The sequence below is a fragment of the Phyllobates terribilis genome, unplaced genomic scaffold (genome assembly GCF_046119375.1).
Source record: "Phyllobates terribilis strain yellow unplaced genomic scaffold, ASM4611937v1 Scaffold_8__6_contigs__length_399053987, whole genome shotgun sequence".
Lineage (NCBI taxonomy): Eukaryota > Metazoa > Chordata > Amphibia > Anura > Dendrobatidae > Phyllobates > Phyllobates terribilis.
This window is the reverse complement of record NW_027362768.1, coordinates 297,088,660-297,103,399: the sequence shown is the minus strand read 5'-3', so window position 1 is coordinate 297,103,399 and position 14,740 is coordinate 297,088,660. Positions and strand designations below refer to the sequence as shown.

Here is a 14,740-nt window from a genome sequence, read left to right as displayed (position 1 = left end):
ACATTTGCACATAGAACCGCTTGTTCGAAAGGAGCTTCTGAACTCTCTCGTCCATTGAATTTGTCAGGTTTTGGATGGTTTCTGCTTCAATTGTTTTGCATGAGGACAGAATACCCTCCCAGAGCTGTTGCTTAGATGTGAACTGTCTCCCGCCAGCATAGACACTCCTTTTGATGATGCTCCAGAGGTTCTCAATGGGGTTGAGGTCAGGGGAGCATGGGGGCCACACCATAAGTTTGTCCCCTTTTATGCCCATAGCAGCCAGAGATGCAGATGTGTTATGTGCAGCAAGAGACGGGGCATTATCATGCATGAAATGATCTCGATGGTCCAGATGGATGGAGTGGAGGATGGCTGGTTGATGGACACCCCATGCAAACACGGCTACGGCGCTAACAAGGAGGAGGTGGAGTAATGTTTTGGGCTGGAATCATGGGGAGAGAGATTGTCGGCCCTTTTAGGATCCCTGAAGGGGTAAAGATGAACTCCATAATGTATGTTGAGTTTCTCAAACAGCACTTCCTTCCATGGTTCAAGAAGAAGAGCCGTGCATTCTGCAGCAAGATCATTTTCATGCATGGTAATGCCCCGTCTCATGCTGCACATAACACATCTGCATCTCTGGCTGATATGGGCATAAAAAGGGACAAACTTATGGTGTGGCCCCCATGCTCCCCTGACCTCAACCCCATTGAGAACCTCTGGAGCATCATCAAAAGGAGTGTCTATGATGGCGGGAGGCAGTTCACATCTAATCAACAGCTCTGGGAGGGTATTCTGTCCTCATGCAAAACAATTGAAGCAGAAACCATCCAAAACCTGACAAATTCAATGGACGAGAGAGTTCAGAAGCTCCTTTCGAACAAGCGGTCCTATGTGCAAATGTAACATCACCTAGAATAAAGTTTTGAGTTGAAAACTGTTTGATTTCAGTTTGTAATAACCTGCTAATGCTTATAATTTCAAAAATGACCATTTTTTTGTTCTTTATTAAAATGAAAAGGTTGAAAACTCTGCTGTGCATAATAATTTGGAACATGCATTTTGAGTGCAGTTTGAGTGTTTTATTTTTTTTTTAAATATACTGTTATCATAGGCAGTTTGTACAAAAACCTTTCAATTGTACTCTAATAGTTATTTGACTGGAAAATTACAATGACTGCAATTCATATAGGTAATTTGGGAAAATCTGAGAAAATATTATTTGCATAATAATTTGGAACACAGTGTATATAGTATTTTCCACGTGCTATTTATTTGCAGGTATTTGAGTATTTGCCAGCACTGAGTCCCCTCTCTTATCAGTCATGGCCAGTTGGTGATATGGATCCAACCTCTGTATATGGCTGATACCAAGAACATATGGATCCATTAGAGGATAACGAGAGTGACAGAAAGAATGCCAATACCCCCCCTGTGATTATGAAGAACACATATGTGTAGACCCCTGAGGCATGTCATTATTCATTAATATGTGGCAATACATAAAATGCAATAAGTCTGTGAGGAAAAAAATAAGCAAATTCTCGACTTTCAGAATCAACTGGTACCGGCACTGACAGGAATGTGTCATGCAAAATGCCATACGTTAGTATATAGCACGGTTCCATGCGGTAGTATATAGCACGGTGCCGTACATCAGTATATAGCACGGTGCCATACGTTAGTATATAGCACGGTTCCATGCGGTAGTATATAGCACGGTGCCGTACATTAGTATATAGCACGGTGCCGTACATTAGTATATAGCGCGGTGCCATACATCAGTATATAGCACGGTGCCATACATTAGTATATAGCGCGGTGCCGTACATTAGTATATAGCGCGGTGCAATACATTAGTATATAGCGCGGTGCCATACATTAGTATATAGCGCGGTGCCGTACATTAGTATATAGCGCGGTGCCGTACATTAGTATATAGCGTGGTGCCATACATTAGTATATAGCACGGTGCCGTACATTAGTATATAGCGCGGTGCCATAGATTAGTATATAGCGCGGTGCCATACATTAGTATATAGCGCGGTGCCGTACATCAGAATATAGCACGGTGCCGTACATTAGTATATAGCGCGGTGCCATACGTTAGTATATACCACGGTTCCATGCGGTAGTATATAGCATGGTGCCGTACATTAGTATATAGCGCGGTGCCGTACATTAGTATATAGCGCGGTGCCATACATTAGTATATAGCGCGGTGCCGTACATTAGTATATAGCGCGGTGCCATACGTTAGTATATAGCACGGTTCCATGCGGTAGTATATAGCACGGTGCCGTACATTAGTATATAGCGCGGTGCCATACATCAGTATATAGCACGGTGCCATACATTAGTATATAGCGCGGTGCCGTACATTAGTATATAGCGCGGTGCAATACATTAGTATATAGCGCGGTGCCGTACATCAGTATATAGCACGGTGCCATACATTAGTATATAGCGCGGTGCCGTATATCAGTATATAGCACGGTGCCGTACATTAGTATATAGCGCGGTGCCGTACATTAGTATATAGCGCGGTGCCATACATTAGTATATAGCGCGGTGCCATACATTAGTATATAGCGTGGTGCCATACATTAGTATATAGCGCGGTGCCGTACATTAGTATATAGCGTGGTGCCATACATTAGTATATAGCACGGTGCTATACATTAGTATATAGCGCGGTGCCGTACATCAGAATATAGCACGGTGCCGTACATTAGTATATAGCGTGGTGCCGTACATCAGAATATAGCGCGGTGCCGTACATCAGAATATAGCGCGGTGCCGTACATTAGTATATAGTGCGGTGCTGTACATTAGTATATAGCACGGTGCCGTACATTAGTATATAGCGCGGTGCCATACATTAGTATATAGCGGGGTGCCATACATTAGTATATAGCGCGGTGCCGTACATCAGAATATAGCACGGTGCCGTACATTAGTATATAGCGCGGTGCCATACGTTAGTATATAGCACAGTTCCATGCGGTAGTATATAGCATGGTGCCGTACATTAGTATATAGTGCGGTGCCATACATTAGTATATAGCGCGGTGCCGTACATTAGTATATAGCGCGGTGCCATACATTAGTATATAGCGCGGTGCCGTACATTAGTATATAGCGCGGTGCCATACATTAGTATATAGCGCGGTGCCGTACATTAGTATATAGCGTGGTGCCATACATTAGTATATAGCGCGGTGCCGTACATTAGTATATAGCGCGGTGCCATACATTAGTATATAGCGCGGTGCCGTACATTAGTATATAGCGCGGTGCCATACATTAGTATATAGCGCGGTGCCGTACATTAGTATATAGCGTGGTGCCATACATTAGTATATAGCGCGGTGCCGTACATTAGTATATAGCGCGGTGCCATACATTAGTATATAGCGCGGTGCCGTACATCAGTATATAGTACGGTGCCATACATTAGTATATAGCGCGGTGCCGTACATCAGTATATAGCACGGTGCCGTACATTAGTATATAGCGCGGTGCCATACATTAGTATATAGCGCGGTGCCGTACATTAGTATATAGCACGGTGCCATACATTAGTATATAGCGTGATGCCATACATTAGTATATAGCACGGTGCCGTACATTAGTATATAGCGCGGTGCCATACATTAGTATATAGCGTGGTGACGTACATTAGTATATAGCACGGTGCCAGACATTAGCATATAGCGCGGTGCCGTACATTAGTATATAGCACGGTGTCATTCATTAGTATATAGCGTGATGCCATACATTAGTATATAGCGCGGTGCCGTACATCAGTATATAGCACGGTGCCATACATTAGTATATAGCGTGATGCCATACATTAGTATATAGAGCGGTGCCATACATTAGTATATAGCGTGGTGCCGTACATCAGTATATAGCACGGTGCCATACATTAGTATATAGCGCGGTGCCGTACATCAGTATATAGCACGGTGCCATACATTAGTATATAGCGCGGTGCCGTATATCAGTATATAGCACGGTGCCAGACATTAGCATATAGCGCGGTGCCGTACATTAGTATATAGCACGGTGTCATTCATTAGTATATAGCGTGATGCCATACATTAGTATATAGCGCGGTGCCGTACATCAGTATATAGCACGGTGTCATTCATTAGTATATAGCGTGATGCCATACATTAGTATATAGCGCGGTGCCGTACATCAGTATATAGCGCGGTGCCATACATTAGTATATAGAGCGGTGCCGTACATCAGTATATAGCGCGGTGCCGTGCATTAGTATATAGCGCGGTGCCATACATTAGTATATAGAGCGGTGCCATACATTAGTATATAGCGTGGTGCCATACATTAGTATATAGAGCGGTGCCATACATTAGTATATAGCGTGGTGCCATACATTAGTATATAGAGCGGTGCCGTACATCAGTATATAGCACGGTGCCGTACATTAGTATATAGCGCGGTGCCGTACATTAGTATATAGCACGGTGCCGTACATTAGTATATAGCGCGGTGCCATACATTAGTATATAGCGCGGTGCCGTACATTAGTATATAGCACGGTGCCGTACATTAGTATATAGCGCGGTGCCATACATTAGTATATAGCGCGGTGCCATACATTAGTATATAGCGTGGTGACGTACATTAGTATATAGCGTCGTGCCATACATTAGTATATAGCGCGGTGCCATACATTAGTATATAGCGTGGTGACGTACATTAGTATATAGCACGGTGCCAGACATTAGCATATAGCGCGGTGCCGTACATTAGTATATAGCACGGTGTCATTCATTAGTATATAGCGTGATGCCATACATTAGTATATAGCGCGGTGCCGTACATCAGTATATAGCACGGTGCCATACATTAGTATATAGCGTGATGCCATACATTAGTATATAGAGCGGTGCCATACATTAGTATATAGCGCGGTGCCGTACATCAGTATATAGCACGGTGCCATACATTAGTATATAGCGCGGTGCCGTACATCAGTATATAGCACGGTGCCATACATTAGTATATAGCGCGGTGCCGTATATCAGTATATAGCACGGTGCCAGACATTAGCATATAGCGCGGTGCCGTACATTAGTATATAGCACGGTGTCATTCATTAGTATATAGCGTGATGCCATACATTAGTATATAGCGCGGTGCCGTACATCAGTATATAGCACGGTGTCATTCATTAGTATATAGCGTGATGCCATACATTAGTATATAGCGCGGTGCCGTACATCAGTATATAGCGCGGTGCCATACATTAGTATATAGAGCGGTGCCGTACATCAGTATATAGCGCGGTGCCGTACATTAGTATATAGCGCGGTGCCATACATTAGTATATAGAGCGGTGCCATACATTAGTATATAGCGTGGTGCCATACATTAGTATATAGAGCGGTGCCATACATTAGTATATAGCGTGGTGCCATACATTAGTATATAGAGCGGTGCCGTACATCAGTATATAGCACGGTGCCGTACATTAGTATATAGCGCGGTGCCGTACATTAGTATATAGCACGGTGCCGTACATTAGTATATAGCGCGGTGCCATACATTAGTATATAGCGCGGTGCCGTACATTAGTATATAGCACGGTGCCGTACATTAGTATATAGCGCGGTGCCATACATTAGTATATAGCGCGGTGCCATACATTAGTATATAGCGTGGTGACGTACATTAGTATATAGCGTCGTGCCATACATTAGTATATAGCGCGGTGCCATACATTAGTATATAGCGTGGTGACGTACATTAGTATATAGCACGGTGCCAGACATTAGCATATAGCGCGGTGCCGTACATTAGTATATAGCACGGTGTCATTCATTAGTATATAGCGTGATGCCATACATTAGTATATAGCGCGGTGCCGTACATCAGTATATAGCACGGTGCCATACATTAGTATATAGCGTGATGCCATACATTAGTATATAGAGCGGTGCCATACATTAGTATATAGCGTGGTGACGTACATTAGTATATAGCGTCGTGCCATACATTAGTATATAGCGCGGTGCCATACATTAGTATATAGCGTGGTGACGTACATTAGTATATAGCACGGTGCCAGACATTAGCATATAGCGCGGTGCCGTACATTAGTATATAGCACGGTGCCATACATTAGTATATAGCGCGGTGCCGTACATCAGTATATAGCACGGTGCCATACATTAGTATATAGCGCGGTGCCATACATTAGTATATAGCGCGGTGCCATACATTAGTATATAGCGTGGTGACGTACATTAGTATATAGCGTCGTGCCATACATTAGTATATAGCGCGGTGCCATACATTAGTATATAGCGTGGTGACGTACATTAGTATATAGCACGGTGCCAGACATTAGCATATAGCGCGGTGCCGTACATTAGTATATAGCACGGTGTCATTCATTAGTATATAGCGTGATGCCATACATTAGTATATAGCGCGGTGCCGTACATCAGTATATAGCACGGTGCCATACATTAGTATATAGCGCGGTGCCATACATTAGTATATAGCGTGATGCCATACATTAGTATATAGCGCGGTGCCATACATTAGTATATAACACGGTGCCGTACATTAGTATATAGCGCGGTGCCATACATTAGTATATAGAGCGGTGCCATACATTAGTATATAGCGTGGTGCCATACATTAGTATATAGAGCGGTGCCGTACATTAGTATATAGAGCGGTGCCATACATTAGTATATAGAGCGGTGCCATACATTAGTATATAGCGTGGTGCCATACATTAGTATATAGAGCGGTGCCGTACATTAGTATATAGAGCGGTGCCGTACATTAGTATATAGCGCGGTGCCATACATTAGTATATATCACAATAGGATACAGGGAGGCCGCCCGCTCGTCCATACTAGATTCCTGTGAGAGATTTTCTCTGCCACCATATCTCCATTGCCAAGACCACCCTAACAGACCACTTATCCCACAACTTCTGCTGCTCTGCAGCGACCAAATGCCAACATTAACACCAAACATAATGGCGGATGTAAACCACATCCTAAACCCCTCACGGGAGGCTGTGACGTAGCCTGTAAGGGAATGTTCACACGCAGTTTTTATATACGAGGCGCTTTTTAGCTTCGGTGGTCACATTTGGAGCATTTTTCAATCAGAAACACCTCAAGAACTGACTACTGCTCCTATTTTCCACATAGAAATAAACACATGGGAAAAAAAATTCACTATATCCTTGATTTCCCTTTGAGATGTATGGGAAGCTTTACTTTGAGAATATTTGAAACAGTTTTTAATGTAGATTTTGTAGTGGAATCTGCATCAAAATTCCATTAAAAAAAACCCTGTGTGTGAACATGCCCCTAACTGGTGTGAAAGACTGACTGAGAATGTATCTCCACACCTCACATGTTACCACATAATGGCTATAATCTGCCCACTGAGGGCACCACCCCCTGGTGGTAGATATTGTAAGTACACCCAGCCAGCCAGCAACAGGTGTGTGACAGCGCCCCCTGCCTTCCTCCACACTTACTTGTCGTTCTCCTGGATGGCGCTGAGGCAGGCGGAGGCGGCGGGTGGCTGGTGCAGCCTGCTGCAGGTGGCCAGGTGCTTGTGGTGCTCCTCCTGCAGGCAGGCTTTCTCATTGTACAGGCTGCTCACTTGCTCCTCCAGTTCATCAATCCTCTTTTTCTGCTTCTCCAGAAGCTCCTGCTGGGTCTCAATGATTTTGTTGAGCTCCTTCAGGTATTCTGCCGCCCGACATGGACTTTCTGCAGGGGGCTCCATGCTGTGCGACCTCAGCCCCCCGGACACATGCCTGTGCAGAAGATGTCAGTCACTGCTGCGATGGCACGGAGCCTAAATGCCAGTGCAGGAGGAACTCCTCACATCCCCGGTGCCATGCATGGTGCCATATGCCGGCTACACAGCTCCAGGGTGCAGGCACCGGATCTCCGCCATTGCCCGGTGTGCAGGGTGAGGGTCTCTGCACCTGCTGCCCGCACTGTGGCCCCTGGCAGTGACTGGCAGCCGCTCCGGAATGTTACTGGGGATGAATGGGAGAGACGCTGGTGGTGACTGGGAGTCGCTGGGATACTGTCCCCGGGATGATGGAGCTAAGGGCTGGGCTCATTAGCTGGGGGCTGGGAGATGAGGAAGGAGGGAGAGATGTGGCTGCTCGGGTCCGCTCCACTCGCTGCTGGCAGAAGAGGACACAGGCGGCAGAGGAGGCAGGGAGCCGGCAGAGACCGACCTCCTGCGATACCTGCTGCACCGGCTACTGGGGGCACCCCAGATAAAGTGAGGGGATGTGCCCACCTGTGCATGCAGGGATACCAGCCATGTACTGGGGGAAAGTAAAGAAATGAGCCAAGAAGATGCACCCAGCCCCACACAATCACCCCAGAGAAAGGCAGCCTGCATAGTCTTATACTACTGCCATATTGTACAGAAATAATACACCGCTATACAGTCTCCAAATAAAAACAATACAATAGGACTGGGATACCTCCACGTTACATCTAAAGGACATTTTATAACATCCCATGCTAAGTCCATAGGCATGACCGCTGGCATAAAAGGAACCTGACCGCTGGTATAAAAGGAACCTGACCGCTGGTATAAAAGGAACCTGATCGCTGGTATAAAAGGAACCTGACCGCTGACATAAAAGGAACCTGACCGCAGGCATAAAAAGAACCTGACCGCAGGCATATAAGGAACCTGACTGCTGACATAAAAGGAACCTGACCGCTGGTATAAAAAGAACCTGACCGCTGACATAAAGGGAACCTGATCGCTGACATAAAAGGAACCTGATCGCTGACATAAAAGGAACCTGACCGTTGACATAAAAGGAACCTGACCGCTGACATAAAAGGAACCTGACCATTGACATAAAAGGAGTCTGACCGCTGACATAAAAGGAACCTGACCGCTGGTATAAAAAGAACCTGACCGCTGACATAAAAGGAACCTGATCGCTGACATAAAAGGAACCTGATCGCTGACATAAAAGGAACCTGATCGCTGACATAAAAGGAATCTGACCGCTGACATAAAAGAAACCTGACCGCTGACATAAAAGGAGCCTGACCGCTGACATATAAGGAACCTGACCGCTGGCATAAAAGAATCCTGACCGCTGACATAAAAGGAACCTGACCGCTGGCATATAAGGAACCTGACCGCTAGCTTTAAAGGAACCTGATCGCTGACATAAAAGGAACCTGACCGCTGACATAAAAGGAGCCTGACCGCTGACATATAAGGAACCTGACCGCTGGCATAAAAGAATCCTGACCGCTGACATAAAAGGAACCTGACCGCTGGCATATAAGGAACCTGACCGCTAGCTTTAAAGGAACCTGATCGCTGACATAAAAGGAACCTGACCGCTGGCATAAAAGGAACCTGGCCGCTGGCATAAAAGGAATCTGACCGCTGGTATAAAAGGAACCTGACCGCTGGCATAAAAGGAATCTGACCGCTGACATAAAAGGAACCTGACCGCTGGTATAAAAGGAACCTGACCGCTGACATAAAGGGAACCTGATCGCTGACATAAAAGGAACCTGATCGCTGGCATAAAAGGAATCTGACCGTTGACATAAAAGGAATCTGACCGCTGACATAAAAGGAATCTGACTGCTGACATAAAAGGAATCTGATCGCTGACGTAAAAGGAACCTGACCGCTGACATAAAAGGAATCTGACCGCTGACATAAAAGGAATCTCACCGCTGGCATAAAAGGAATCTGACCGCTGACATAAAAGGAACCTGACCGCTGACATAAAAGGAACCTGACCGCTGACATAAAGGGAACCTGATCGCTGACATAAAAGAAACCTGACCGCTGACGTAAAAGGAACCTGACCGCTGACATTAAAGGAACCTGGCCACTGACATATAAGGAACCTGACCCCTGACATAAAAGGAACCTGACCGCTGACGTAAAAGGAACCTGACCGCTGACATAAAAGGAATCTGACCGCTGACATAAAAGGAATCTGACCGCTGGTATAAAAGGAACCTGACCGTTGGCATAAAAGGAATCTGACCACTGACATAAAGGGAACCTGATCGCTGACATAAAAGGAACCTGATCGCTGGCATAAAAGGAATCTGACCGTTGACATAAAAGGAATCTGACCGCTGACATAAAAGGAATCTGACCGCTGACATAAAAGGAATCTGATCGCTGACATAAAAGGAATCTGACCGCTGGCATAAAAGGTAACTGACCGCTGGCATAAAAGGAATCTGACCGCTGGCATAAAAGGAATCTGACCGTTGACATAAAAGGAATCTGACCGTTGACATAAAAGGAATCTGACCGCTGACATAAAAGGAACCTGATCGCTGGCATAAAAGGAATCTGACCGTTGACATAAAAGGAATCTGACCGCTGACATAAAAGAAACCTGACCACTGACATAAAAGGAACCTGACCGCTGGCATAAAAGGAACCTGGCCACTGACATATAAGGAACCTGACCGCTAGCATATAAGGAACCTGACCGCTGGCATATAAGGAACCTGACCGCTGGCATAAAAAAAACCTGGCCACTGATATATAAGGAACCTGACCCCTGCAATAAAAGTAACCTGACCGCTGACATAAAAGGAACCTGACTGTTGAGCTAAAAGGAATCTGACCGCTGGCATAAAAGGAACCTGACTGTTGACATAAAAGGAATCTGATCACTGACATAAAAGGAATCTGATCGCTGATACATGCTGCCCGAACTGTGGATAGGTGGATAACATGTATCTGCCACTGACTGTACGACCACAGGAATGTATGTTTGTGCTAGCCATACTTTTAATTGCCAATGGGGACCGATTAGTTGCACAGGTGACTAAGCGTACAGGCGGGTCCACAGAGGCTTCTCCCCGCCTGCAGAGCTGACAGTGACTTATCAGTCAGTGTCAGCGGGTAGGAAGAAGCCGCCGTGAACCCATCTGTACGACTAGTCAATAGTTCGGTCTAGGTTTCTGACGGCTATATGTTTTTCTCTGAAACACCTCAGTGATACTACAGCCAATGGCTGATACAGGCTGACCACGGTGTGGGCAGCATGGATCAGCTGACATGTTCCCTTTAAAGGGGCTGGCCTACCAGACCAATGCCTTTTAAAATGAAGTAGTCCCCCCTTGTAAAATAAAAATAACATACTCGCTGGAGCCGTAGCAGCGATGCCACGTAAGCCCAGCGTATGCTATTGGGCTGCTGCGTTTTCTCTTCTACATGTTCGACATTCATCTGAGGGAAATGTGGAAGCAGCAGCACAATAGTTGACTGCAGGACTCACATGGTACAACAATGTCAAGGGAAACCTGGTGCTGGGACGGCACCACTGCGGGAGGAGAGTACTCTGTTATTTTTATTTTACAAGGGGGATTACTTCATTTTAAAAGTAAGTAAAGAACCCTCTAAGGGCAGGTGCAGATGAGCGTATTTTCGTTATGAAAACATTGGATCGCACCTAGACCAATCTTATTCTATGCGGTCATCCACGTCAGATCTTTAGGAAAGGAAAAATAGCTACATGTCCGAGTTTGATTCAATATTCTGATCGCACTTGGCCATGCAAGTCAATGAGTACGTGGGAAACATCGAACTGCACTCGGATGACATCTGAGTGTAGTCTGATTTCCGCGCACTGAGAGAATGCAGGAGATGGAGAAATGTTTTTCTCCATCTCCTACTCATCCGAAAGAATCGGAGCACACTGTGATCGGAGTGTGAATTACATAATCGGCCTGATTCTCTCGGATGTGAGAATCTACGGTCGTCTGGTATGAAGTTACAAAGCAGAAAAGGGAACACAGCACTCCAGTCCCCAATACAAGGTGCTCAAGAACGGAGCTCGACGCTCTTTATTTATCAAATTAGCCAGATATCGTTCTGTTCATTGTTAGACAATATAAAAAATGTAACGATTCGCTCAGATATGACTTTTCTCCTATATCTGCATATAAAACAAGAATATAAAAATAATCCAAATGTACAGAGTGACATGGAATAAAATAGATCTCATCTAATATATACATATGCACTAATATATACATATGTACTAAGCTACCTTTATTCGCAGGAGGTCGATCTTGGTTATAGATCTGGCCCTGTTTGTGTTGTCCCTCCTGCCGTTTATAACTCCCTGTGTACTATGACTATAAGCCCAAATTCACACATTCAGTATTTGGTCAGTATTTTCCATAAGTATGTGTAAGCCAAAACCAGGAGTGGGTGATAAATACAGAAGTGGTGACGTGTTTCTATTATACTTTTCCTCTGATTGTTCCACTCCTGGTTTTAACTTACAAATACTGATGTAAAATACTGACCAAATACCAAATGTGTGAACGTGGCCTTATGTATAGTACCAGATTTCCTTTGTACTTACTTATTAGCGGTTCATCACCTGCCTTTGTTGTAACGTAATACTCCTCCTATGGAAGGAAGGTTCTTATTTTGGGTTCCTTTATTATTATTCTGTGTATACGGGCTCTGCGAATCTCCAGAATATATTATATGCTCAGCTGTGTACTTACTTTGTACATATGTATATATTAGATGAGATCTATTTTCTTTCACACGTCCTTTGTCAATTTTGATTTTGTTTATATTCTTGGATTATACACAGATATTTGAGAAAATATATTGGACAGCTCCTTCTTAAAACACCACTCTAATTTTTGGAGTTGTGCTACTAATCTAAGTTCCTTGCACTCAGTCTCATTTTTACCAGCCGTCGTCTTCTGTTTTCGGCGCCGTTCCGGTCGGTCTCCAGCAGTTTGTGATCTGCTGGATCTCTCCAGTGTTTGCTGGGTGGACAGGAGGTCACAACTAAGTAAAGCCCCCGTCTCACATAGCAAGATCGCTGCTGTGTCACGGTTTTGGTGACTCAACAGCGACCTCACCAGCGATGTCGCTATGTGTGACACTTTGCAGCGATCAGGCCCCTGCTGTGAGGTCGCTGATCGCTGCAAAGTGTCCTGGACCATTTTTTGGTCGTTGCCCTCCCGCTGGTCAGCACACATCGCTGTGTGTGACCAGCGGGAGCAGCGATCAGGCTGGTAACCATGATAAACATCAGGTTACTAGGGGCACACGCGCACCTAGTAACCCATTGTTTATCATGGTTACGAGCCTGCTAAAGTGAGCGGTAACCTCCCGCTCACTGTAGCAGAGTGGTAACCATGATAAACAACGGGTTACTAGGTGCGCGTGTGCCCCTAGTAACCCGATGTTTACCATGGTTACCAGCCTGCTCCTGCTTCAGCAGGCTGGTAACCAGGAGCAGGACATTGTGGAAAGATTCTTTCCACGATGTCGCTGCTCCCCTGATCGTTGGTGAGCCTGCCTGCTTGACAGCTCACCAGCGACCACATAGCGACGCAGCAGCGATCCCTGACAGGTCGTATCGTTGTCGGGATCGTTGCAGCGTCGCTAAGTGTGACAGGGCCTTTAGTCTATGAGGCTAGAGGAGGCTGTTATAGACTTACACTGAGAGCTTGTGACCGTTACCTCTGACTTCCAAGGTGGTGGCACTGGGAACAGCTGAAGACGGAGGCTGATAAGTGTAAGACTAGGGTCAGAGACCTTACATTAGTAGCACCACTCCAGCACTGAAATAAAAATAAATGCTGCTGTGGTGCTTTCAATTATAGAATAAAAAAAACTCAGATACTTACCTCCGGCATCAGTGCCGTTCCAGCATTACCAGTGCCGGGTTTCCTGGCACTTGCATGACATAGTAATATCACGTGAGTGCTGAGCTGCTAATGAACTGCTTCGCTCACCCTTTCCTTCGGACAAAAGTGAGACATCCGTGGTGGGGGATGAAAACCGCTGATTGGCTTCAATGATATATAAGGCTTTATTCACATGTCAGTTTTTGTTGTCCAAAGTTTTTCATTTCTATTCTATGGAGCTATTCATGTATCCACAGAAAAACCAAGACAATATCCTAGACTAGTCATAACTCGGCTATTCAGATAAATGGCTCGGTGAAAAAAAAAAGTCATCATATTGATGTTGGAACGGGTCGCGGATACACAGTGGATTTTCCAGATGAAAAATCTGCTGTGTTTTCCAGTGCAAGCGTTGTGGATGAGCATAAATTCACCAGCTTCTAATTCACGCTGCAGTCATTCACCATGGATTTCACTCTTCGCAATGCAAAGGGTGAAAATTTCGGTATATCCGCAGCATTTCTGCACAGCTAAACCCCAGCAATATCTTCCCAAGTTAATTACCGGAAATTTTGCAGTAAATACATCCTGTGTGAACGCTCCCTTACAGCGATGGCATGGGGTGCTGGCTCTGTGTTAGGCAGGGATCTCCTCCTGTCCAGTTTTCTGTTTTGTTGCAGAAATGTTACCCCTTAGATACCAGTCTGACGCCTCTCATCCAGCCAAACCAGAACTCATGCTTTGCACTGACCAGGGGCAGTACCCCGAAACACAGTGTCTGCAAATTGAGTTTCTGGTTCTGGCTTATATCCTAAGTCATGTGATAAGTCTCGTTAAAGGGTCACTATTGACTTTTAGGATTGCTATTTCCTGTAGGTGGCACTAGAGTTCTGGTCCTCTTCCTCTCTGAAGAGACAATTTGCTGTTTTGTTGCAGAAATAGATAACCGAAAATGATGCAGTCCTCTATCTATCCCAAAATGGGCAACAAAGGTGCTAAATGGACTCGATTGATTTTTAATGATGTCCTTGGGGCTTTGTCATGGT

At 45.1% G+C, this 14,740-nt stretch overlaps 1 protein-coding gene across 4 annotated transcripts in view; it reads right to left on the bottom strand.

Annotated features, from left to right (window-relative positions):
* IQSEC1 (IQ motif and Sec7 domain ArfGEF 1) overlaps nucleotides 1-8,222 on the bottom strand; it is a 913,452-nt gene extending 905,230 nt beyond the window's left edge. For 2 of the 4 annotated variants that reach the window (XM_073644463.1, XM_073644466.1), the window contains exon 1: nucleotides 7,526-8,219. In XM_073644463.1, the coding sequence (XP_073500564.1) occupies nucleotides 7,526-7,779 (254 nt within the window). In that variant the 5' untranslated portion in view covers nucleotides 7,780-8,219. Of the gene's footprint in view, nucleotides 1-7,525 lie in introns of all 4 variants that reach the window. The other 2 variants (XM_073644474.1, XM_073644465.1) reach the window with 2 other exon arrangements.
* Between the last annotated feature and the right edge of the window lie 6,518 nt (nucleotides 8,223-14,740).